This window comes from Sorex fumeus, unplaced genomic scaffold (genome assembly GCF_029834395.1).
Source record: "Sorex fumeus unplaced genomic scaffold, SorFum_2.1 ptg000063l, whole genome shotgun sequence".
Taxonomy (NCBI): Eukaryota; Metazoa; Chordata; class Mammalia; order Eulipotyphla; family Soricidae; genus Sorex; species Sorex fumeus.
Window position 1 is genome coordinate 82,387,397 of NW_026606120.1, and position 25,804 is coordinate 82,413,200.

At 57.0% G+C, this 25,804-nt stretch overlaps 1 protein-coding gene across 1 annotated transcript in view; it reads right to left on the minus strand.

Annotated features, from left to right (window-relative positions):
* PRKCA (protein kinase C alpha) overlaps nt 1-25,804 on the minus strand; it is a 276,377-nt gene that overhangs the window by 23,149 nt on the left and 227,424 nt on the right. Inside the window, exons 6-12 of the mRNA XM_056127320.1 lie at nt 16,957-17,113; nt 15,686-15,820; nt 15,202-15,298; nt 5,329-5,466; nt 4,198-4,371; nt 3,128-3,219; nt 778-840 (exon numbers count right to left, since the gene is read on the minus strand). Coding sequence (XP_055983295.1) covers nt 778-840; nt 3,128-3,219; nt 4,198-4,371; nt 5,329-5,466; nt 15,202-15,298; nt 15,686-15,820; nt 16,957-17,113 — 856 coding nt within the window. The remainder of the gene's footprint in view (nt 1-777; nt 841-3,127; nt 3,220-4,197; nt 4,372-5,328; nt 5,467-15,201; nt 15,299-15,685; nt 15,821-16,956; nt 17,114-25,804) is intronic.

Consider the following 25,804-nt stretch of genomic DNA (forward strand, 5'->3'; position numbering starts at 1 on the left):
GGGGAGGGGTGGCTTGGAAGTGGCTACCTGAGCAGCTCCCAGTCCCAGATTAGAAGCCAGGAACGGGCTGGAGCTTTTGTTTTTTTTTCCTATTTGTGAGGGTTGGGCCACACCAAGCAGGGCTGCTCCTGGCAGTGCTCAGGGGACCAAACACTGAGTGCCTTGTGCGACACCTGCAGCTCACTGCGATGGCTGAGTGTGCAGTCTCTGTTCTAGACTCCCCCTGAGCCCTGACTGATGGATGAGGCTCCCTCATCTGCTGCAGGGGTTCAAACAGCCTCCCCGGGGGCCACAGTGCCAAGCATCTTTCAACAAACACCTCAGCCAGTCCTGAGGGGCATCTCACTCTTGCAGTGGCTCGGGAGGGGAAGGCCTGAGTCCAGCTGCTCTTGACCCCCTTCTAGTTCCCAGGCTCTTGCCACGGATATGCCCTCGCCACCGCAGCCTGCCCTCCCTCCCCTAGGGAAGGCTGAGGAAGGGGCTGTGTGTGGGGGCGAGGAGAGGGTTTTCCTGTGGAAAGCAGAGCTCAGGGGTGCTTTCCAGGCTCGGGAAGCTGAAGATGCCTGTGGCTTGCCCAGAGGCTGCTGAGAAAAGGAGTGGGTGAGTGGGGAACGGGGATTTCCTGCAGCTTTTTGTCCTTTGGGGGTTACCAAGGCTACATCTGAAGTGACCAAAGCAGAAGGACCTGCCTCATACACCCCCCACCCCCCGCAGTACAGACGTTCCCCCCACCCCAGGCCCACAACCGTGGTCCTGTGGTAGAGTTCGGACACTCACCTATAAATGATGCCTCGTTTGTGCAGGAAGAACAACCCGATGGAAATCTCGGCTGCATAGAATCTGCAAAAGAGACGGCTTGGGTTGGCCTCTTGGCTCCTGGAATGTTTTTACCCAACAGCTGGAGCAACAACAAAGAGTTAAGAGAAAGGAAGATTCTGGACCCTTCAGATACTCCTTCCTCATAGACTTGGCCATCCCCCTGCCCAAAGGCCACAGCTGAAACAGCTCAACCCACATCCAGAAGCAAGCTCGGACCCTCTGGGCGGCTGGCACAGAAGCTCCTAAACGTTTCACTGAAAGGGCGGGCCTGGGCCAGCTTCTTCTGTGCCAGGGCTGTGTGCCAGGCAGGGGGTCCACCTCCCACCCGTGGGGAGATGGGGGGTGGGAGGTGCATGAAGACACTATTTTCTGGGAGACCAGACCAGGGAGAGTGTGGGAGCTTGTGGGGCACTCTCCTATCGGAGGGCGGGATAAATGGGGCCCACGTTCCCTTTGACATAGCTCATCACGGGAAGTAGTGCCTCCCCCGCGTGGACTAGCGTCGGAAACCCAGAATCAGTGCATGGGAGCTTTCTGACCATGCGCGGCCTTCAGTGTCTTTGGCGTCTGAACCTCCTCATGACTCTGCCTGCGCCCCTTCAGCCCCGGGAGGCTTCAGATAAGCCCACGGGTGTCTGTACAGGCAGGAACACCCCGGATGATGAAGGCACTCTTTGTGGGGGCCCCATCCCCGAGGGTGGGCAGTGAGGAGGCGTGCAGGAGATGGAAGAGACAAGACTGGGAGAAAATGTTTAACTCGGCACGCTCTTCTCTATTTTTAGAAGAAATTCAAGCAACACAGTCGGCTAGGAAGGTGTTGGAGATGTGACGGTATGTGGTGACACGGTGATCACACCAAATTTCACCAAACTCTTTCCTTTCCTTCAGAGGGTCTTGGGCTACAACTTGTGGTGCTCAGGGACTACTGAATCTATGCTCAGGGATCACTCCTGGCAGTGGAAGAGCTGGAGGGGGGGCATCTGTGGAACCAGGAGTAGAATCGGGGTCAGGTGCAAGGCAAGTGGCTTAATCCCTGCATTATCCCACCAGCCTGGACACTTCCATGTCTTAATGGCAACGGAGCTGACATTAAGGGCCACCAGTCAGGAAAGAAGAAGTCAAGGTCTCAACAAGTGCAGAAGACGTGATACTAAGAAAATCCTAAGGTCGCTGGAAATAACAGACTTTTTAAAAAAAAACAGTTTTAAAAAAGCTCCTGGAAACAACAGTCTTGTACAGTAAAGTAGCAGGTGACAAAAAAATCAACGCCCAAGCACTTGACTCTTTTCAAACTCATGACAGAAGAGCGGGACGAGGGTTGGGTGTTCTGAAAACAAGGAGGTCGACAGCGACACGGAAAAATAATCTACCTTGGCATATAAAAAAGAGACAAAACTGAGCCTTCTCACAGAAAACCTTCCCCAGCACAGACTGCAACCCCAGGCACTGCAGACCCAATGCCCACGCAGTGGTCCTGCAGAATTCTGCAGACCCAAGCGAACCCCGGTCCTCACAGCAGCCCCAGTACACGGCAGAGTCGGGCTAGGGTCAGGCCAGCCAGACCCGCAGCTGTCAAGAACGAGGGGTGCTCGCAGTGGAGGGGGTTCCAAATGAGCCCCCCTGCAATCCTAACCAAAATGGGCTTCTCTTTCCCTTCCCCAACCTCCCACCCTCCTGTGGTTCCCCAGAGACACATCGTCTCTATGGGGCTGAGGCCCCACCCCTTACAGCTGGTTCCCTCTCCCCAGGGTAGATGCCCCCCAGCACCCACAGGCCTGGCCCCGCTCATGGTCCCAGGGGCTCTACCAAAGTGTGGCATGAGGATGGTTAGGGTCATGGGAGCCCCTTCTAGACCCCCGTTCTCAGCCGCATCCCCTGCAATGGCCCTTCCCTACAGCACTGCCTCCCCCCCCCAAATCTCACGCATCTGGGTTGAGTATTCCTGGGGGGATTCATTCCCCCACTGCCCACTTTGTGGGGGCAGGAGTGAGGTCCTAAGTGTCACTGTCCAGGGCCTTCTCTGGCTGCCTTGGAGACAGGGGCCACTCACTGCCTTCACCCCGACACCTAGATGTCCAGTACATGAGGTGGGTGACAGATGTATGATTGAGGGACACCCTGGCAGGTGCAGGGACTCCCACCACTCACACCACACAGTTTACTGGAAGTGGAGCCAAACTCTTCTCGGCCAGCCCCCTGGCCCCTGCCTTGGAAGTCCCAGCTCACCTGGTGGGGACCCTGTTTCCCAGCCCCCTAGAAGCTCCCACAGGGAAACCGTGCCTCTTCAGAGGGGTTGGTGACGACTCACACTGCCTGTGGCTCCTTGAACTTGCCGACTTGCTGGATGTGGTACATGAGGTCCCCGCCATTGACATATTCCATGACGAAGTACAGCCGGTCCTGGAGGCCAAAGGTTACGTATGAGCAGGTGCCCACCCAACTCTTTCCTCTGCTCTATGTTCCCGTTAGCAAAAGGTGGGCTCCATAGGACCCCTCAACATGTCCCTAATAAAAACTCCCTAATATGGAAGGCCTAGGTTAGTAGCCTACACTACACGACTGTATGGTGCCATAACAAGACTACAACCCTACCGTACCACCCCTGTACCATACACTGCACTATGACCTGCTATGGCACTGTAATGCTACTACCCCTGTACCACACACTGCTGTGACTGTACTGCTACGATGCCATAATCCTGCTATTCTATTACTCTACCACGCTACACTAAGACATTCTATGATGCCATGAACCTATTAAACTATTACTTTGCCACACTGCACTATGACTGTATCATACTATGATGGTATAACTTTACCCTAATATCCCTGTACTGTAAACTATGCTTGACTGTGCAATGCTATAATGATACTCCAACTCTATTGTACTGTTGCTGCACTATAACTATAAATATTTAGCTATACTACAACTATACAACTACTCTATTTCTATAACTATAGTATAACTATACTATTACCGTACTAAAACTCTACTGTAGTTATGCTATAACTACAGCTGTACTCTACACTGTTGCTGTACTGTAAGCATATTACATTATATGCAGCTACACAAGCACATAATTTCTATACTGCAACTAGAAACTCTACCCTGCCAACACTTCCCTGGCTCCCGGGTCCAATAGCCTTCTTGCTGTCCTGCCAGGTAGGAGGAAATCTTTGCTTTGAGGGTGCCACAGTGCTAGCCTCTCTGTAGGGAGTTCACAGAGGGAGGTGAGGTGACCCTGTCTCTTCCACCTGGGCGGAGAAGCATCCAGGCTGAGCAGCCGGAGTTCATCCATCCTGCCTGTCCCCGGGAGTGAGTGCCTGGCCCAGCTGCCTTCCGGGTGCAGGGGTCCTCGGGGCCTCCCCGGCTCTCACCACTGTCTGGAAGCAGGAGTGCAGCTGCGTGAGGAAGGGGGGCTTGTCCAGCAGTGCCAGCACCCGCTTCTCCACCATGGTGCACTCCACGTCGTCGTCCTGAATCACCACGTCCTTCTTGAGGATCTTGATGGCGTATAGCTCCTCGGTGCCCTTCCTGTCAGCCAGCATCACCTGAGTGCACACAGAGTGTGTGAGTGTATTTGTGTGTGTGTATGAGTGTATGTGTGAGTATATGTATTCATGTAAGTGTATTTGTGGGTGTATGTGTATATGTATGTGTGTATTTGTGTGTGTGTATGACTGTGTGTGTGAGTGTATGTGTGTGTGAATGTGTGTATGAGTGTGTGTGTGTGTGTCCTGAGAACCTTGGTGAGCTCTGCGCTGGGACTGGCAGGCACCAGGCTCACTCTGGGAGATGCTCTGGGCACTCCAGCCCAGCATGGAGAAGGCTGCATGTCCAAGGGCTGGCCTGGATCTGATCTCTGGTACCACAGGGTTCCCCCCCCAGGCACTGCCAGTGTGCGGGCCCCAAATCAAGCCCCCAAGACCACTACCACCAAAAGTAAGCCACCAATTTTGAAATCTCACAGGCACTGAGCCTGGCTCCTGTACGCTGACTTCGGGCCTTGCGCATGGAGGGGCCTGTGGGGATCTTTGGGCACTTGGGCTGCTGACAGGAGCTGGAAGCGGCCTGAGCCTGGGGCCCTCTTCCAGTCACATGGTGACAATGAAAGGCCACTGAGCTTTGTGGGCGTCACAGGAGTCAGAACCAAGAGTCTCCCCCTCGGCCCTCAAACCGTGTCCTGAAGTGATGCTTCCTGCCTATCTCATGAGACGCCAGTTCCAGGCTGAAGAAACTCAGCCCGTTTCTGCTCATTGTGACGCCCATTCACTGAGGCTCAAGTTTGATTTCTGGCTGTGGATAAGATTCGCTCAGCCACGAGAAGGTGAAGGAAGGACAGTGCTCCGGGGCTGGCTTGGGGCAAAATAGTTGTTTGTCTTGAAAAAAAATTGGAGTTCCCCACAGGGAGAGTGCAGAAAGCAGGGCTTGGAGTTGCTCAGGAAACGCAGGCCCTTCCCCCCCCCCGCACCCCAACATGCACTGGAGGACGGCCTGTGCCCCCCTACCTTTCCGAAGCTCCCCTTCCCCAGCACCATGAGGAAGTTGAAGTCCGAGAGCTTGACTCTGTCGAGGTTGTTGGATGGCTGTCTGCGCTCCTCCGACGAGCTGGCCGCCTTGTTCCCTGCAGGGCCCAGCTTGGCTTTCTAGAGGACAGAGCACATGGCGGGGGCGGGGGTCACTCAGCCCTTGTTCCCAGGGACAGAGACCCTGGGCGTCCGCTGGGAGGTGGAATGGGGGGGCGAGGAGATGCCCTCCTCGATGCTGTCAGGCGGACTCTCCTCACAGGACAGCGGGGTTACCGACGAGAGACACAGCCCCCAAAGCCTGCCAGATGCAGAGCCACAGGCCTGAGAGCAAACGTTCTTCCTGAGAATCCACAGGCAGAGAGATCAACGACTCTTGTCACTGTTGGAGTAACTGTGGGTTTCTTCTCCTGGGGTTTTCTTATCGTGTTTGTGTGCTGTGTTGTGGGTTTCTCTCAGCGAGCCCAGCCACACAAGACAGGGGGTGCTGTTGTTGCTTCAAGCCCCGTTCCCCAGCTCACCACCTGACTTAGTCAGCCCAGACTCACTTGCTCCCGCGTCGTGGGAGTCAAGAGAGAGGGAACGAAAGGGCGCAGTCCTGAGGCTCATGTGGAAGAGCTGAGTTCTATCCCTAGAGCTATACACACACGCATGCACACACATGCACACACATGCACTCACACATGTGCACACACATGCATGCACGCGCGCGCGCGCACACACACACACACACACACACACACACACACACACACACATAGTCACACAGCCATTTCTGATAAGGAGCTCACAGGAACGGGGTGGTGTCTGCAGTGAAAACGCTGAATAGAGCTGGGCCTGTGCATTTCCGGAAAGCCACAGGGCAGGATGGCATCAATCACCTCCTGCTCAGCTACTGGCCGCGGGTTAAGGCAATACTTAATGGGCACTGCGGCCTGCTGGGCAGCGCAGCGAGAGTAAATAAAACGCCTGCTCTGCTCCGGAGGAACCATTTTTCATCTCCCGGAGCATGCCAAGCACGCTCGCCCCTTGGGGCCTGCACACTGCTCTCTCCCTGGCCCAGATGGACTGTCCAGGAGGGGCTGGAGGCTGGAGCCTTGAAGCAGCCCCCCGCACCCCCCTCCCCGCCAGGTGGGACGGCCCCGATCCTCGTCTCCCCTTCTCGGGGACTCTGCTGCTCTGTTCTAGTTGTTTTCCTGTGTCTACGAGAGAGCCAGGATGTGAGTCCATAGGGACTTGGATCTGAGTGTGTGTCTGCGAGGAACATAGCTCCTCCCGCTACAAACTCCTGGTGAAATCAGACAGAGCACTGATTTTAAATAATTTCTATAACACTGTTTTTTTTTTTTGTTTTTGAAGGTGGGGTGGGAGGTTGATCCTGGCAGTGCTCAGGGGTGCCTGCTGGTGCTCCGGGATCTGTCTGTGGCTCCGGGGACTTAAGCCAGGTCTAGCCGCGTACAAGGCGGGCACCTCACCCTTGACTCTCTCTCTGGGCCCAGCAACCCTTCTTGTTATAGAGACAGCATCCGCTCTTTCTAGAGAACAGAAAATCAAGTCCTAAAACATCCACAAGTTTGTCCCCCAGAGATGACCTGCTCAGCGGGTCCCACACTACCCTCCGAGGGCTGTCACCATGTGTCACACATTTCAGCTGTGGTGCTGGGGTGGCAGGAACCACACCAACTCCTGGCCGGGAGCCCCGCCCTGCTTTGAGTCCTCCCTCTGGGCCCCGGCACAGAGCAGAGGGCGCCTGCGTGAACTGGTAACCAGCACCCCTCTGCTGGTTGTTTGGGGTGGGGTAGCAGGAAGTGGGGTGGGTGAGGGAGGGGACAGCAGGAGCCGGTCCCTCAGCCAGGTCAGGCCCGGGGTGGGCCACCTGCCTCTATCCTGGTCCCTGACTCTCCATGATAGTGGGTGCTGAGGCTGGACTCTCTCCCCACCGCCCCCAGGGATACGCAGAATGGGGGGCAGGGAGGAGGGCGACTCTGGGGGTCTGAGTCTGCCCACCCACTACGGGCTTCCCCCAGCCACCCAGGGGGACAGAGCTCTGGAAGGGTCTCAGCTGCTAAGAAGACCCCACCTAGGGGTAGGGCACAAAGGCTGGGGGGTCTGGGGTGCTACACACTGGTCTGAACCACATCCTCTCCCTGGACTCCGAGTCTGCATGCCCCACCCAAGCTGAACCATGGAGGGAGTCCTGAGTCAGCCTGGTAGCCCGCTGGCCCTGGCTCTGCCGGCCGTGTGAGCTACTGACCCCCCGCCCCCTCTCCGGGGGCTGCTCCACTCAGCCCTGACCGACACAAGCATGCAGCAACAGAATGTGGCCAGCGGACTGCTTGCTGGCCTGGACCCTGCACTGTCCGGCAGCTTGGAGGGAAAGGCCCACGCCTCAGGAGCCCATGGAAACTGGAATCCCAAGATGCCTCAGCCAGCCAGCACAGGAAACGGAATTCTGTAGAAGCCCACGGCCGGAGTCCCGGTTCCGCTAAGCAAAAGGCTCAGGGAAACCACACCGAGTCACTCTTGCAAAGACCCACCCCCCAACATGCATGCAGGTCTTTGCCACCCGGTGGAGGATTCCCCGGGGGCCAGTAGGCCGCTGTCATGGCGACGAAGGGGGTGGGGGATGATGACACGGGCCCCAGATGCAGTGGGGCTTGGCCCCTGGGGGATGCGTGAAGAACAGGGTCCTTCTCCTGCAGGGATTCCTCTCCCCACAGCCACTGGGGTCCCCTTCTCCAGGGCCTGCTGACTGGGGTCAGTGGGCTGGCCTGGTGAGCAGAGACACCTCCCTATGTCACTGTCAGTGTTTGGGAAATTTAGTGGAGTTCTGAAAGGGACACGCTTTCCTGCTGAAAACACTCTCCTTCGGGCTGATGCCTGCCTGGGGCCAGGGAAGCAGCTCCCTGAACCCACAGGCGGCCAATATGGGGTGTTCCCAGGTCGCTCCAGTCCTGCCACTTAGGAGCAGGGAATTCTCTACCACTGCGCAGACGGCAGAGATAGAGAAGGAACCGGTTCCCTAGGTGAGCCTGGGGGGCTTCCGAGCTGTTCAGTGCTTCTGGGACAAGCCCCTGAATCCCGAGTCGCGGGGTGCCCTTGGGGACCATCCACAGGCCCAGGGCCCTGAAGCCCGGGTGCAGGTGGTTTCATTCGCGGGCATCGAGCGCCCTCTGGTGGCGGCGGTGATTTTCCGGCCCGGTTGCATTTCTGGCCTGGGCTTCTTGCAGAAATCAGCCGTGGCATCCTGAACCTAGTTCTTGGAAACACTGCTGACGGCTGGGGCGAGACACGAGACATGGCACCCTGCCTCTCCCAGCTACGCCTTCCTAGACGGCGTCCCCGTGTCTCCCGTGGGGGGCCCGGCTGTCTCTAGAAAGCAGGGGAAGCCCCACGCACTCACAGCATGCTCCCGCTTCCTGAGGCTCTTCCCAGACCTGGGCCAGGCTCAGGGGGCAAGGGGGGCCCGCGGTGATGCCGGGGTGGGGGGGAGGGGTGCAGAGAGCTGCTGGTGGTTGCTGCTGCAGGAACAGAGTGATGGAGAACGGCAGGGACGCGATGAGCGTCACGTGCGGAGAGAATTCAATGGAGGAAGAAGAAACACTCCACTCCCGGGGAAACTCAATTGGTGCTAAGTGATCACAGGCCGGCAGCTCATAAAGTCGAGAATGAAAACAAACCCCAAACCCCATAAAAGTGAAAGAAAACCAGCCAGGCTACAACTGGCAATAAAGCTTCGCTCTCTGGGGAAAGCTCCAGGCGTTTTCCGCACGCACGACTGCAGAGAGCCGAGCGGAACCAGGAGCCAAGCAAAGAGGCCTGACCTCACGTGACCCCGCATCCAGACCCCATGTTCCAACCCCAGGTGACCCCACATGACCCCGGTCCCAACCCTGCGTCCAGACCCTCATGTCCGAACCCCATGTTCCGACCCCATGTGATGCTGGGTCCCATCCTCGTGTTCCAACCTCATGTGACCCCACATCCTGACCCTGTGTCCCGACCCTACCTCATGTCCAGACCCCACATCATGATCCCATGTGACCCTCGGCCCCAACCTCGTGTTCTGACCCCATGTGAGACCCCACATCTTGACCCCATGTCCCAACTCCACTCCGTGTCCAGACCCGACATCCCGACCCCACGTGAACCCAGGTCCTTACCTCATGTCCTGACCCCATGACCCCACATCCTGACCTCACGTGACCCCAGATCCTGACCTTATATCCCGACCCTACTCCGTGTCCAGACCCCACATTCTGACCCCATGAGCCCCGGTGACCCCAGGTCCCGACCTCGTGTCCTGACTCCACGTGACCCCACATCCTGACCCTGTGTCCCGACCCCACATTCCCACTGACCTCACATCCCAAGCCCCTGTCCGGACCCCACCCCGCGTGCCCGCCCCGTGTGGGAGCAGGAAGGCTGTAGCTCTGATACACCATCCTCACAACCGTCAGCTCCGACCCCTTACCCAGTGCCTTTCCCCCGCACCCGTTCCCGCTCTCTGGGGTGACAACTTCTCGCCCTGGCCAGCCAGCACTGCTGGGGGCTGTTCCTGGGCCCCTGTGGCCTCACAGGCAACATGGGCAAGAGTGTGTGTGTGTCTGTGTGTGTGTGTGCGTGCATGCGTGCTTGGGGGTGGGGTGCAAAGTGCGGGGGAGTGAGGGACTTGGGGATCCCCAGGTGTCTCTCTGCCAGGAGACTCGGAGTGTCGGGCCCTTGGACTGACCCTGGAGTCCCCACTCCTGCTCATCCTCATGCTCCCAGGGCACGCGCTGAGGGGGAATGGTCCAGGGGCGGCCCTGCCGTCTGACCCTTACTCCAGGCCTTTCTTTCTCAGGGCCGCTGTGCTCTGGCTCCGTCGCCTCTGCTGGTGACGCCCGTCTGTCCATGGAGTTTCATCCCCCGCAAGCCCAGACCTTGTGTACACCTGGGTGATGGCGTCTCTCGGCTGGCACCGTCCTGCCCATGGCCACCGCTGTTGGCGGCAGACAGCAGGATGCATGCGGAGGGCGCTGAAATTAGGCACCATCCCTCGAGCTCCAAGGAGAACACAGTCCACTCAGCTCTGCTGTCATATAAAATGCCCTTCCCTGGGGCTGGAGCGATAGCACAATGTTCAGGGCAGTTGCCTTGCACACAGTGGACCTGGGTTTGATTTTCAGCATCCCACATGGTCATCCGAGCACCACCAGGAGTAATTTCTGAGTGCAGAGCCAGGAGTAACCCCTGAGCATTGCCGGGTGTGACCCAAAAAGCAAAAAACAACAACAACAAAAAAACAAACACCTCCAAAAACAACAAACCAAAACCAACAACAAAACGCCTTTCTCCTCTGTCCAGGCTCCCCAGCCATCCCATGCTGCTCTCGGGGCTCCCTCTGCCTCGGCTTGGCACAGGGGCAGCGCTGGCCTGGGCCGATGACAGTGGCGAATGCCTGACAATTATTCTCCATGTTCACCCTGGCCCTGGTTCGCATGGAAGCTTTTGCATCTGTGAGCTGAACACAGTGATGAAAACATCTTTCTCTCGACTGGTGTGCGTTATATGGATTTTCCTCCCCTTTTTCATATCCCCCAGATGGGAAAGTAATTAAGTAAGCTGGGTCCAGGACAGAGCAGAAAGCAGAATACAGAACGGGTCACATAGATTTTTTTCTGTTATGTGTTTAAAAGGTCATCGGAAAAAAAAAGCACTCGGTTGCCATGGTAACGGTGGCAGGCCTGACCAAATCAAATCACTACAATTTATCTGAGGGTCTCTGGTGATCTGTTTCTACCACCCCCACCAACCCCCGGGCCCTACATCTGCAGAAGAACATCCTGAATGAGACTAAGTCCGCAAAGACAGCAGAGGCGGTTGGAAAAAACAGTTTCAATGAGAGGAATGGAAGCCGGCAAGCGAGTTCTCTCAGAGACAACCCCGCAAGGTGGCCCCATCTCCGCTGACCCTGGCCACTTAGCTGCCAGAGGAACTGGGGGGTCATAATCGCTTGGTTAAGTATCAGGGGTCGGGCTGGAGCAATAGCACAAGGGGCAGGGTGTTTGCCTTGCACACGGCCGACCCGGGTTTGATTCCCAGCATCCTATATGATCCCCGAGGACCGCCAGGAGTAATTCCTGAGCACAGAGCCAGGAGGAACCCCTGAGCATCGCCAGGTGTCAGCAAAAAGCAAAAACAAAAGTATCAGGGGTCATTTCCAAATATCTCCCTGGAATCTATAAGGACTCTCTAAACGGTGAGATTTCCAGCAGTTTCTGGACCACGCTCACCCGCCCCCAAGGCAGTCTGTGTAATGTACTGTGCTAACTTGTTCCCTGCTGCTCCTTCACTTGGGTCCTGGATCCTGGTCCACATGGTCACAGACGCAAGGATGGCGCAGGCCCTGGGCATCCGCCCCTGCTCTGAAAGATGCCAGGGAAAGCCCAGCTGGGGTTTAGCTGAGACCGTTGGATGGAATGGCTTCAACCAAGCCTTTGGCGGAAAGGATTCAGCCCTTCCCCAAACCGCAGGAAGGAAAGTAGTAGCTCCTGGCTCCCGGGATGAGGTGCTTACTGCTGTCTGAGAAGTGGTGGGGCTCTGTCCTGGAAGGTGGGGACCCAAGGTCTCCCCAGGCCTCATGGCTACAGAACTTTCCTACAAGCCAGGACACTGCCGTCGGAGTCACAGGGATGCGGGGGCAGTGACCAGCACGTCAAGAGACTGGGGGAGCAGAGATGAGCCCAGCTTTGGTCTCTGTCTTGAACACAGCCACTGGACTTTGCAAAAACAAATAAATAAGCTTCTCTAGGCTCAGTTCCGGCCTGCTCATAAGCATCGGAGAATGGACCCAGGGCAGTGATCGACCCCGGGTGACGTTTCTCCTGGTTTCCTGACTCACTAGCTGCAATCTCCTCGTGCGTCAGCTGTGCTCCCCCCCCACCCCCCGGCACAATCAAGGGAAGGACCCGAGGTGCAGCTGTGCACCCTTTGAGTCTCTAACCAGGCCCTCTGCAGGCAGCCCCGGATGACCAGAACCCTGACCTGTGCGCACCACCCAGTAACCCCAGAGGTCCCACTTCTTCTCGGTGTTCTGGCCACTGCTGGGAACACAACACTGCCAATTCCCAAGCAGAAAGCCATCGAAGTGGAAATGGCATTCCACGGCCCCTTCCAAGCATGCCGGCCGGGGACCATGTCTACGCCAGAACTCCTCACTGCACCGTGAGACTCCAGGACATGGAGGGGTCTGGGCATCCCAGGAGACCTTTGGAAAGGCGTTTCAAAGGTCAGGAAGAGCCAGCCTGTGTGGCTAAGACAGGGTGATGATGAGCTGCCACGATTACTGTTTGTAAGGTGGCTTGAAGGACTTTTTTTTGGGGGGGGGTTAGGGTCACACCCAGCGATGCACAGGGCTTACTCCTGGCTCATGCAACTCAGGAATTACTCCCGGCAGTGCTCGGGGGACCATATGGGATGCTGGGAATCGAACCCGGGTTGGCCACATGCAAGGCAAATGCCCTCCCCGCTGTGCTATCACTCCAGCCCCAAGGGGGACTTTTACAGACGCCTTCGTGGGCTCATCAGCTGCTGTCCCGGCAGGCCTCCCTGCCTCCTGTTTTGGCAAATGACGCCAGAGAGGGGCACAGTCAGGTCCCCCTCTCTACCCCTGGCCCAGGACACCAAAGCCACCACAGGAACCAGCCTCAGAACCACCTCAAAGCCGATGCTGCTTCTCGCTCTCACCAGCCAGGAACCTCAGAGCAGGCAGAAGGCACAGGGACCCTCCATCATGGAGGCGGGTGGCGTGCGGCGGGATGCAGGGGACTGGCTGGGTGGCCAAGTGGTTAGAACATGCACCTTCTTTTCTTTCTGGCCTCGCTCCCTCCCGCGAGGCTCCCAGCAGGGCCCAGAGGTACAGAGCGGGCGGCCCTCTCGGCTGAAAGGAACGTTTGTCTTGCTCCAGGCCCTGCCACCGCGCCACTGAGCGGACAGGATTCACAAAGCCCGGGGCTCAGGAAACGTAGTTGAAGACAAATACGTTTGTCTTCAAAGAGGCTGGAGGCTGGCAAACGGACACGGCCTGTGGACACAGCAGTCAGCGTCCAGCCGTTTTGTCTTTTAGGCCCATGGATGCTTTAGCAGGTCCTACTTCCTCAGAAGGCCACCTCCAGCTTCCCCCTGCCCCGCAGGATTTTTTTTTCTGTGGTTCTGGGATTGCCCCCACCTCTGAAATGTTGCCCCCCATCCCCTTGTCATAACCAGGGGAGCGCCAGGGTGCTGGTAGCGGCTAAGTGTTCCTGTCCTTTCATTGGCCTCCGGGGAAGGACTCGGAAAGCACCCAGGGTTGTTGCCATGTTCTAGGAAACAGAGATGGACACTGGCGGGTGGCCCTCCCCTGCCTGCCCCAGGGACTGGCTCTGCTGCCGTCCCGGCTGTCATGACGCCTAGCGACACCCAAGCGGAGATGCAAGCGCCAGGCTACCCTGGTCTCATGACAGAGGGGGGTGCATTGGAGCGGGGGGGGGGTCACTGCTCAGAGAGGGGAAACTAGGGTTAGAGAAGGGAGAGTCTGGGGGCCACAGAGTGAGGCCTAAGGAGGGTGCAGAGAGGAAGCCTGAGATATCGGGGCACAGAGGCAGAGCTGTAGGGCTGGAGAGGGAGAGAAGAGGTGAGGAGGGGTTAAGGAAACCCCCCAATCACACCCTAAGGTGAACGAGCACCCATTTGGGAAGACTGTCCCCCTTCTGCGTGGGCAGAGGCAGGCTGGGCTGGGCAGACATGGCCCCCTTGCATGGCTGTGGACCTCCATGAACTCTGCCGTACCATTGAGCTGGTGCCTCAAATGGGACCAGAACTTTCCAGAACTCTTAACACTGCCCTGGCCAGGGCCCCATGGCTGGGGGCCTCTTAGACAGGGTCTGACAAATGCCCCCTGGAAAAGCGTGACTGCAGTGCTAGTGGGACCCAGGACCTGCCACTTGGGCAGGCGCTGTGGGTCGGAGTCTGGCTGAGCCCCAAGCAGGGGTGCTGCACCCGGACCCTGGCACGGGGCAGTGGGAGCAGCAGGGAGCAGGGTGCCTGCCCCCTTCCCACAGCCCCCAGGGAGTCACAGCCTCTCCCCTGCATTTCCTGTTCTCCCAGTTTGGATTCTGACCTTTCTGAAGAACTGGAGTCTGCCCGGGGGGGTGGGGGGTGGGAGGTGGGGGGTGGTGGAGGGTGATATGGTGAGGAAGTCGCAGAAATGAAGCAGAAAATGTGGGGGCCGTGCTCCGTCGGCCAAGTGACCCCTCAGCCGTGCCCGAGAGAGGCCAATCCTAATCCCTAATCCCAGGGGTGCCTCCCTGCCAAACCAGCTGTTCCCAGCAGCAGAAAATGCAGGAAGGTTCTGGTTCACTCTGCCTGGGTCAGAGCTGAAAATTGCCCTCGGCCTCCTCCCCGCAGACCCTCTCTAGTGAGACTCAGCCCTTCCTGGGAGTGGGGCTGCAGGGGCACAAAAAAGAAAAGGCCTCTGGCTAGTATTTCGGGCACCTGGGTGGGCTAGAGCTGGGGGCCGGGGAGGAAGTGGGTGAAGGAAGGGTGCGGGAGAAAGGAGCTTGGCCCGAAAGAGAAAAGAGAGAAAGAGGAGAGGAAAAAGGAGAGAAAACTCAGGTCAGGTGCTAGCATCCGTCAGTGAGCGGGTCCTGCCCTGTTTGTATTTGTCTGTAAAAGGTTCACACTTCCATTCCTTTTTTCTTTCTTTTTTTCTTTCTCTCTCTCTTCTTCTCTCTCTCTCTCTCTCTTTCTCCTCTCCCCCCCCCCATCAATGCCGAGCTTCCGAGAGGAGAGCGAAAGACAGTTGTAGCGACGGGATAGGGGGGAGCAGCCCCTCACCTCGAATTTCTGCCGCAGCTCCGCGTTCCCTTCCTCGTCTCCTTCCGGGATGGGCACGTTGTAGTACTCCCCCTCCTCCTGGTTCAGCAGCTTGTACCTTTCAGAGACACGGGAGAGTGGTCACGGCTTGCCAGGGGCCCAGCCGTGCTGCTGGCTTGTCCGGCCTCAATCTCGGGCCAGCAGTTTCTGCAAAGCATCAAGGGCTGGGCTCCTGGCGGCTGCCCCCAACTGCTCTGGAATTTGGGGGCGGGGTGCTCCAGGCTCTTCACTTCTTTTTGGGTTTGGGCCCACCCCCAGCAATACTCAGGGCTTCCTCCTGGCTCTGCACTCAGGCTCACTGGGGTGGGGGGTGAGGGGGGGGACCCTCTGGGATGCCAGGGATTGAACCCAGGTTGGTCGCGTACAAGGCCAATGCCCTCTCTGCTGTGCTCTGGCTCCGAGCTCCAGCCAAGCACAGGCAGAGCCTCCTTGGGCGTGGCCTTACCATCCGCTGGCGGGCATCTTCATGAGCTCGGACACGCCGAAGGACAGGGAGCCCATGAAGTCGTTCCTGGTGGTCCGGTCCCAGTCCCAGATCTCGACGGACAGCCGGCGGTCTTTGTCGGAAGGCTTCAACTTGCTGCGGAAGAATACACACAGGTCAGTCTTGAGCACTCTGAGCCCAGGTTCCTGGGGAGGACCGCCGTGGTAAGTAAAAGGGGGGCAGCACATGCCCAGCTGGCTGGCCGGGAGCCCTGCTGAGAAGTGCCTCTGTGGGTCCCTGTCTGCACATAGCTGGGGTCACCCAGCACCCCTGGGGCCTTGGAACTCCAGGGCTGATGCAGTTCCACGTGATGGCCGAGTTCAATTCTCTTGTGGGGGTTCCCCCCAGACACCGCCCGCCCAAGGTCACTGGCCTGCCCCTGGCCCTGGCAACCGAAGCCCAAGAGTGGCCCGAGCCACCACCAGGCATGTACCCAGGCAGTCACTGCATGTCTTTGTGAATCGTGTTCCCTGCGGTCACAGTACTGGCCACCTGCCCATGTGCATGCTACCTGAGGTTGCTCTGAGTCCATGACCCCTGACGGTGGGATGGGGAAGCCCACACGGCCTCTGTTCTGTGCAGTGGGCAGTGACCTCTCTGCTTTCTGCGGAGAAAATGCTTCTCACGCTCCTACCCATAAAATGCCCCTGTGTTTGGAGATGACTACAAGGTACTGCTTTCTCCTCGGAGGGAGGCAAGCCATCTCCTGCTCCTCATCCCCTTCCCCTCTACCCAGCTGTACCCCTGAAGTCCTGGCACTCCCTCGAGGGCCACATGAAATGCCTCCTCTTCCAGAAAGCTCTCCCTGCTTGGAAGGTGAGGATACTCTTTCCACTTCCAAAGCACAGCCCAGGCGACTTGTATTGAAAAAAAGGATTTGCTTTTAGATGCTTACTTTCCTCTTTTCTCTAACCCTGGCGTGAACCCAGGTCCAGTGAGAGGCAGAGCATACTGAAGGCGCTCTGATAGCATCTTCAACATAAGAGAACTTTGGCACAGAGCAGGTATTTTTTGGTGCCCCCTGGAGGGGCTGGCGGAGAACCACGTTCTGACCCATAACACAGACGTGCCGGGAGCGTCTCCCAGCACAACCTGAGCGAAGCAAGAAGGAAGACGGTGCAGCCTGCCTGCCTGAGTGAGCCAGCCACCGCGTGCAGGGGTAGGGGGCTAGGGGGAGGGGGGAGGGAGGCCCGGTGGGGGGTGGGGAAACAGAGGTGGACGGTCCGACTTACAAGGTGAAGGACTCGTTCCACTGGGGGTTCAGTGTGGAGCGGATAGTTTTGGTTTTCTGCTTGCTCTCATTCTTGGGGTCTGGAATCAGTTTCAGCTTCACGTAAGGGTCTGAAAGCCCATTCGGGTCCATGGGGATTAGATTTTTTGCGTCCCGGACTGTGAAGAGAGAAAAGGGGGAGGTTGTCAGTGGCAGAGCAAGGATCCCGGCGTGGGTGGGACACCATGGCCTCTGCCCCCATCCTGTGTCCGTCCTGAGAGCAAGAATGGGTAGGTGCAGGCCCTGCTGGTCAGGCTGGGGAACGCCCAGGCTGTGCATGTGGAGGGAAAGGGGTGTCTGGGCTTGGTCCCCAGCACCGCGTGCTCCCCCGAGCACCACCCATTGGGACCCCACTCCCTCCTAATAAAAAAAGCCCAACAAATGAAAGCTCCCCACGTGGCTCCCCAGAGGACAAGCCCTGAGCCCCCACTGTAAGACCCCCATGTAACTGCAATGTCTGATCTGAGAAGCACCCATGGGGGCAGCCAAAGCAATTGGAGGTGGGTGGGTCCCTGGCCTTTTTCTCTGCACTGGAAGTATGCCAAGGGCCGGCCACAGCACGTCACCCCTCATCCGCCCTCAGGGATCCGTGGCCATTGCAGGTGCAGCAGAGCGAGCGCTGTGCCCCCAAAGGCAGGACTGAAACCCCCGCCCGGGGCCCCCAGGAGCTGAGACTCAGGCACTCGAGTGTGGCCGGGGCCCACATCCGCCTTGCAGCGGCTGCAGGGTTGTCTTTACCGGCAGGCAGGCTAGGCAGTAGTCAATGCAGGGCCCTGCTTTCCCGCCTTGGGCTCTGAATGAGACCGCCAGTCCGGCCCATGCGACGCCAAGACGGCTCTACGGACTGTTATGGTGGGCGTGCGCCTGCATCTGGCCAGTGGGTCGGGAGGGAGGAGGGGATGGTGTGAGAAGCAGGCAGAGTACCGTCTGGGCCGGGCTGGGGATATGCTGGGGATGCGGCCTTCCCTCCCCTCCTCTCCAGAAGCCTCAGAGCAGGCAGGGCCAGGGCTGGCTCAGGAAGGAGCAGCTGTGTCCCCCGGGTGCCACTGACACCGCAGAGACAAGCCACTGAGCGGGGCCAGGCTCTGCCGCTGACCCCGGCCCCTGGAAGTTTTATTCATGAGCCCGATTCTTCCCACGAGCTCTGGGGGAGAGTGAAATGGACCCAGATGTTGTGGGGGGCGGGCGGCTTGGAAATGGAGGAGGAAGAAGAAGAAAGTCCCAGGGAAGGCGTGAATGTCTGCTCAGGGACCCCTCCCCGGGGGGCTCACCCCCTCGGTCCCTAAACAGCAGTCTCTGCACTCGCAAAAAATGAGACATGGAGTTCCTCACTTTGAGGGAATAGGCGAAGGGCCAAAGGTCTCACTCCAACTAAGGACCAGGATGAGAATCGGATTCTTCTTTTTTTTTCTGCTTTTTGGGTCACATTTGGCGATGCATAGGGGTTACTCCTGGTTCATGCACTCAGGAATTACCCCTGGCAGTGCTCGGGGGACCATATGGGATGCTGGGAATGGGAATCAAACCTGGGTCAGCCACGTGCAAGGCAAACAAACGCTCTCCCCGCTGTGCTATTGCTCCAAGACCCAGATTCTTCTTAAAGGGCAGAAGAAGGGGCTGGAGCGATAATACAGTGGGGAGGGTGTTTGCCTTGCACGTGGCTGACCCAGGTTCAATTCCCAGCATACCATGTGGTCCCCTGAGCACCGCCAGGAGTAATTCCTGAGAGCAGAGCCAGGAGTAACCCCTGTGCATCGCTGGGTGTGACTCCTCCCCCCCCCCCCAAAAAAAAGGGCAGAAGAAGCCTCCAATGTCTAACGCGAAGGCCACATTCCAGCCCCACTGACCAAGAGCTGCCAGGAGCCTGGCTACGCTGAATGATTAGCGGCCACCGCCACTGCAGCCTCAGTTTCTAGTCCTGACATTGGCATGCCCAGGCCCCTTCCGGCCGGTCTCTGGATGGCAAGGAGTGAGAATCTTGAGGGGACACACCGCACAGCTGTCGCCTCCACTCCAGAGCTTGCAAGATGTGGAGCACAAGCCGGTCTGCATCTCAGCGGGTGACGGCAGCGGGGATAGGCCTGGGGGGAGTGTGCTCCCGGCCCCTTCCTGGGACACCTGAGTGATCAGGGGGGACAAGGGTGCCCATCAGCTCAGGCGGCGGCACGGTGACAGGCTGCCTGAATTGGAATTCTGGGTTTACCACTCTGGGAACAGATACTTGGGCAAGATCTCCGGGGACTGGAGAGATAAGACAGCGGGTAAGTAGGGTGTTTGCTTTGCACGCAGCCGACCTGGGTTCAACCCCCAATATCCCATATGGTCACCCGAGCACCGCCAGGAGTGCAGAGTCAGAAGTTACCCCTGAGCATCGCTGGGTGTGACCCCCAAGAAGCAAAAAAAAAAAAGCCCAAAATACCCCAAAAGATCCCCACCTCCCTGCCCCAATAGTCCCTCTCCACCGCAGCAAGGGAAGCACTCTCCCCACCATACTAACTCCACGGGCCCACAGAGGTTGGAAGTTTCACTGCATTCTGACCTGTCTCACTGGGTCTTTTTCCCGCCCCCAAGACCCATCTGTGCCATGTGGCCTTTTCCATTGCTAGTCAACCATTCCCAAGCACCACACCCCCCCATGGCACCTCGGCACACGCTCTGTGACTTGGTTTTGCACGTCTGGGTGGCTGCTGGCTCTTGCTGGGTGAGTGGGGCGTGCCTGCTGTCTGCCCAGCGGGGCCGGCCTTTTCCTGGCTACCAGTCTCCCCCTTCTTTACCCGCCCACCTGACTCCCTGCCTCTGCAGCTAGAACTTTCGAGCCACAGCCACGTCGTCCCTTCCTGCAAATGCCTGGTGGTGGCAGGTTCCCGTCTGCTTCCAACCTTGAAAGCAGCAGAGCCTGCAAACGTCTTTTCCCTGGGTTGCAATTCAGAAAGCATCCATGTGGAGGGACTCTGAGTCCGGGAAAAACTAAAGGCCTTCTCCCGGCGAGAGGAGAGAGTCAGACTCAAAGGCGCCGGCACTGAGCAGGAAGTGCCTGATGCTCTGAAATGAGGCATGCCGAGCCCTTGGAGGTGAGAGGGTCCGAGACAAGAGCACTGGCTTTCGGGGAGGACCTGGCGGGCAGGATCTGGGAACAGTGGGGGCCTCCTGGGGGAGGACCTTGTGCATTGAAAGTTCTGTTTCAGGGGTGAGACCCATGGCTTTGTGATTGTGGAACTCCTGCTTTCATGGACCCGGAAAAGATTAACCAGAAACGCTCTAAAGTCTCATGGGAATGACAAGTCGATGAGAGGACCAGGGAGATGGTTCAAAGTGTTGGGAGACCTGGGTTTGGTCCCCAGCACCCCCCCACCCTGCCCCCGAACAGGCAGAGGAGAGATTCCCAAGCACCAAGCCAGGCAGAGACCCTGAGTACCGCTTGGTGGAACTTCCAAACTTCCAAGAAGGTAAATACAACTCAGAAGGTCAACCCGAGGCATGAAAACTTAGAGGAATCAAGGGTGAGATGAGAAAGAGCAATGTTTGGGAGGAAAGACCTAATATTTCACGCCTTTTCTCTTGCAATCAATGGAAGAGAAACTTCTCTACTCTCATTCTAGAACCCCCGTGTTGGCTCAGCTCCTTCCCACACTGATGCATCCACTTCCGAATGCTGTTTCTTTCTCTCTCTCTTGCATTCCTCTCTGACTCGCCATGGCTGGGAAGCACCTGTGGGTGCTGCTGGGGCTCTGGAGAAGCAGCGGCTAGAGAAACCCCTTTTCCGAATTCACCAGGGCTGCTTCCAGCCCCTCCTCTGATTCTGTGCTGCCTACAGTTGCATGTCCGCTGTCCACCTGCTGGCCTCTTCCTCCACTCAGAATGACCCCTCATGATCTACAGGATGTGGAGGAAAGATATTTACTTTCTTTTTCTGGTGATTCCATGTTTTCTCCCATGGGAAGGGGGTGAAGGTGAGGTCCAGTGCGTCCAACTCTGTGTTTAAGATGGCCGCTTCCTTGTTGAGTTTCTCTGATTGATTCATCTGCCCAGTGGTGAGAGGGAGGTGCTGCTGCCCCCTACATGAGGGTGCTGTCCATCCCTCTCCAGGCTGGCCACTGGGTGGCTTTCTAGAGCCCTTATTCATTCCTCCTGCGTGCTGCCCTCATCGGACACACATGACCCCCTGCATGGACTCCTGCATCAGAGCATCTTTCAGTCCCGAAGAGAGGACGGAGTCTTGCTTTTTTGCCTTGACAGGGCTGGAACTGGAGGGGGTCGTGGTAAGCAGAATAAATCAGGAGGAGAAAGACAGAGACCAGATGATCTCATTATGATCTCACTCATGTGTGGAGCATTGGAAAATGAAGGAGAAGACGAGGCGTGATGAAAACTGGTCCTTCAGCACAATGGCCAAACCAAGGCTGGGGGGTGGGCAGGAAGCGTCCTGCAGACAATGGTGGTGGCTTTGGTGGGGGAAACCCTCTACCCCTGAAACACCGAGACATTTGCCTGCATGCAAACAAATGCTGCCCTCCACTAAAAATAGAAAATGTCTTCCTCCGTGCTTCTCACTACAGACCCACAAATGCCTCTGTTTGGGGAACCCACTGACCCGGCTCATTCAAAGCCTGGAGGCATCTAGGGCTCCAAACCAACCTGCCACTCAAGTTGATGGGCACTGGCCCCAGCCAATGACAATGGGTCTTTGCTGGATTCAGGTGTGACCAAACCCTGGATGTCTCCACTGCATAGAGCCTGGCCACTGTACAGTGCTGATCAAAGCCCGAATCTCCCCCACACTTGGGTGCTTCTTCTTTTAGATCCAGCCACTGAACTTCCCGTGTGGAGCTCACATCTGTCAGCGCACACTGCACTGAGACAGGTCCCTCTGACTTTCCCCTGGAAGGCACACTCACGGTGATGCCAGAGACAAGCACTTCCCGGGGGCAGAAACGCCGCCATGTGGGACCCCTTCAGGGCTAGCTGGCCATACAGCTCGAGGGAGCAGTCCTCAAGCACCTCACCTGTTCATCTGGGTTTGCTGCTCCTACCCCCAGTCTGGTCAGACCACAGATACTTTCCCAGGGAGCTAATGACAGGACTTTTTCTGAGACCACAGCCAGAGGCCTGCCGCTCTTGGCAGTGGGTTTTGGTCCTTTCCTGGCCCTTCCAAGCATGAGAGAGAGAGAGAGAGAGAGAGAGAGAGAGAGAGAGAGAGAGAGAGAGTAGGGAGAGGAGAGAGAGAGAGGAGAGAGAGAGGAGAGAGAGGAGGGAGAGGAGAGAGAGGAGAGTGAGAGAGGAGGGAGAGGAGAGAGAGGAGAGAGGAGAGAGAGGAGAGAGGAGAGAGGAGAGAGAGATAGAGAGAGAGGAGAGAGAGGAGAGAGAGGAGAGAGAGGAGGGAGAGGAGAGAGAGGAGAGAGAGAGAGGAGAGAGAGGAGAGAGAGGAGAGAGAAGAGAGAGAGGAGAGAGAGAGAGGAGGGAGAGGAGAGAGAGAGAGGAGGGAGAGGAGAGAGAGAGAGGAGAGAGAGATAGAGAGAGAGGAGAGAGAGGAGAGAGAGGAGAGAGAGGAGGGAGAGGAGAGAGAGGAGAGAGAGAGAGGAGAGAGAGGAGAGAGAGGAGAGAGAAGAGAGAGAGGAGAGAGAGAGAGGAGGGAGAGGGGAGAGAGAGAGAGGAGGGAGAGGAGAGAGAGAGAGGAGAGAGAGAGAGGAGAGAGAGGAGAGAGAGGAGAGAGAGGAGAGAGAGGAGAGAGAGAGAGGAGGGAGAGGAGAGAGAGAGGAGAGAGAGAGAGAGAGAGAGAGAGAGAGAGAGCCCTGTGAGCTACCACAAGCCCACAGCAAGCATTATTCTCAATGGGGTAAAGCTGAGAGCCTTCCCTCTAAGATCAGGAACAAGACAACGTTGCCCAATCTCACCACTTTTATTCAATATAGTACTGGAAGTACTTGCCATAGCACTTAGGCAAGAAAAGGATATCAAAGGCATCAGATAGGAACGGAAGAACTCAATCAATCACTATTCACAGATGACATAATACTATTCTTAAAACTTTAAAGGCTCCCACAGAAAAACTCTTAGAAATAATAGGTTTGTATAGCACAGTGGCAGGTTACAAAATCAATACCCAAAGGTCCATGGCCTTCCTATACACAAATAAAAAAAAGGGATATTAAAAAAATCCCGTTCACAATAGTGTCTCAGAAAATTAAGTACCTTGGAATCAGCTTAACTAAAAAGGTGAAGGACCGATACAAAGAAAACTACAAAACACTACTTCAAGAAATAAAAGAGGACCCTCATCGATGCCAGACTCAAAGGTGCCTGCACGGAAGAAGCAGCTTTTCAAATGCCACAATTTCTAATAAAGCCGATTTGGGGTGAGCTGGGCTCTGGCGTGCCCCCCGCCCCCGTCCTTCGTCCTTCTGTTCACACCTTTGACTTCCCTCTGTCACCCTGCAGGAGGGATCCGTCTCCTGTGGGCTATGCCACTGCAGTTACCTCCTTTCCCCGGGCGGTTCACCTCTCTCAGGGCATCACACACCACTGGCCATGGATGGGGTCAGCTGTTTCTCTTGCAAATTAATTAACCGTCTCAGTTGGGAGCAGACCCAGGGGGCCCCCAAGGGCTTTGGCCACCTCTGGGTTGTAACGAGAGTGAGTGCAGAGGCGTGGCCACAGACAACTGCCCTTGCCTGTGGGAACCCGTAGGTGCCACCCCTGCACCACAGCACAAAGTGATCCTCGGGGCTTCACAATGCAAGGCTGGAACGAGCTGCCCCTGGCCCCCAGGTTCCATGCTACTGTGATTCTGACCTTGTGTGCACTCTGGCTATACTGATAGCTCCTCCCCCCCCCCCCAGCAACACACACAGACACACAGACAGACACAGGCACACACCAACACACACACACAAATAGACACACAACTCCCCACAGACACACCACTCCACACACAGACACACACACAGACACACCACTTCACACTCCCCCCAGACACACATACACACATACATATACACACACACACATACACACCCACACAGATGCACTACTCCACATACACATACACACACAGCCATACAGCCACACAGATATACTCATACCCACACACAGACACATATACACACAGATCCAGACACACATACACCCACACACCCATACACCAACACACACATACATACAGATACACTACTCCACTCAGACAGATGCACATATCCACACACACAGACACACACACAGACATACACACACACACACACAGGCACACTGCTCTACATAGACACCCCCTCCACAGACACCCATAGACCCCTCCCACACACAGACACACCACTCCACACACACACCACTCCACACATACAGACACTTCTAACTCTTTTTGGTTTGGGGTCCACATCCAACTGTGCTCAGGGAGAACTCCCCGTTCTGTGCTCCGGGCAGTGCTTGGGGCAGGGTCGGATGCAAGCACCCAAGTCCCTCCACTGTGGCTGTCTTCAGGGCTCTTGAACCCAGCATTCCCCAACTTGGGAGCATCCATGTGCTGGTCAGCCTGGGCCTCAAGGATACTCCAGGGGCCTCAGATGAAAGTCGCATTCACGGGGGAAGGGCACACAGGGGACACTTTTGCCATCCTCAGTAACCCAGGTCGAGTTTCTCATCTGGGAGGAAAGAGGCTGATTCAGAGAGGTGCCCGCGGGAGCCAGAAAGGGGCTGGCTGACCCGTGTCCATCGCAAAGTCACTCTCCTGCCATCGTGAGCAAGCAGCACAGGGCGCCGCCCATCCCCTCGGTCCGGTTCCTTCCCCTTCCTCCGTGCCTAAAATAGACTGAGCGGCACTGAAAATAGCCGGGAAGATTAAATTAAATTAAATCAGGCCTGGCTCCAAGGCGGTTGCTAATAAAATCACAAGCTCTCCCATCGGTGCGGCCGACAGAGATACTCCTGGAGGTGGGTGGGCGGGCGGGCGGGCGGGGGGTCTCTGTAGCCCAGGGGGAGACAGCCCTGGGGGTCTGTCCAACTTTCTTTCTTTCCATCACAAGGCCTTGTTCTTAGGAGTTTGCCCCTCTGGACGTCCCGATTTCTGGTGGTACCTTGGTTTGGGTTTTTTTTTTCTTTCTCTTTCTGGGTCACACCCAGCGAGGCACAGGGTTTACTCCTGGTTCATGCACTCAGGAATTACTCCTGGCGGTGCTCGGGGGACCATATGGGATGCTGGGAATCGAACCCGGGTCCTCCATGTGCAAGGCAAATGCCCTACCCATGGTACTATTGCTGCCTTTGTGGTCCCTTGGGATGATTGCCTTGAGGTCCCTTAGGATGCTCTTTCTAGCATGGGCTGGGGGTTCATTGCATGTAGTCGGTGCTAGGGTCTTGGGGCTAGTGTCCACCCCAGGATAGTCAGTGAGGCTCCCCTTCGGGGAGGGGGTAATTCATCCCAAGACCCACCTGTACTCAAATGTATTTCTCTCTGGGGTACTCTTCCCAGGGGTTTGTGGGGGGCCGTGTGCCGAGGAGACAGGCCCAGAGTGTTTCTGGACCACGACTGTCCTCATAGGGGCCAAATGACAAGCTGTTCCCCCCAGGGGCTTCTCACTATACTTCCACTGAGGAACGCAAAGTGGCAGCCCTGTCGGGGGCAGCTCAGGGCTAAGAGACGGCACAGTCTGTCCCTGCTTTGGGAGCAGACATGTTTCTGAACAGATGTTTCTGAACAGAGTTTTATCTGTTTCACATCTTGGTGGAAACCAATCCAGGGGCCGGAGCGGACAGGATATCGGGCAGGACACTTGGCTCACACGTGGTCCACCCAGGTTCAAGCCTGGCACCCTCTTGGGTTC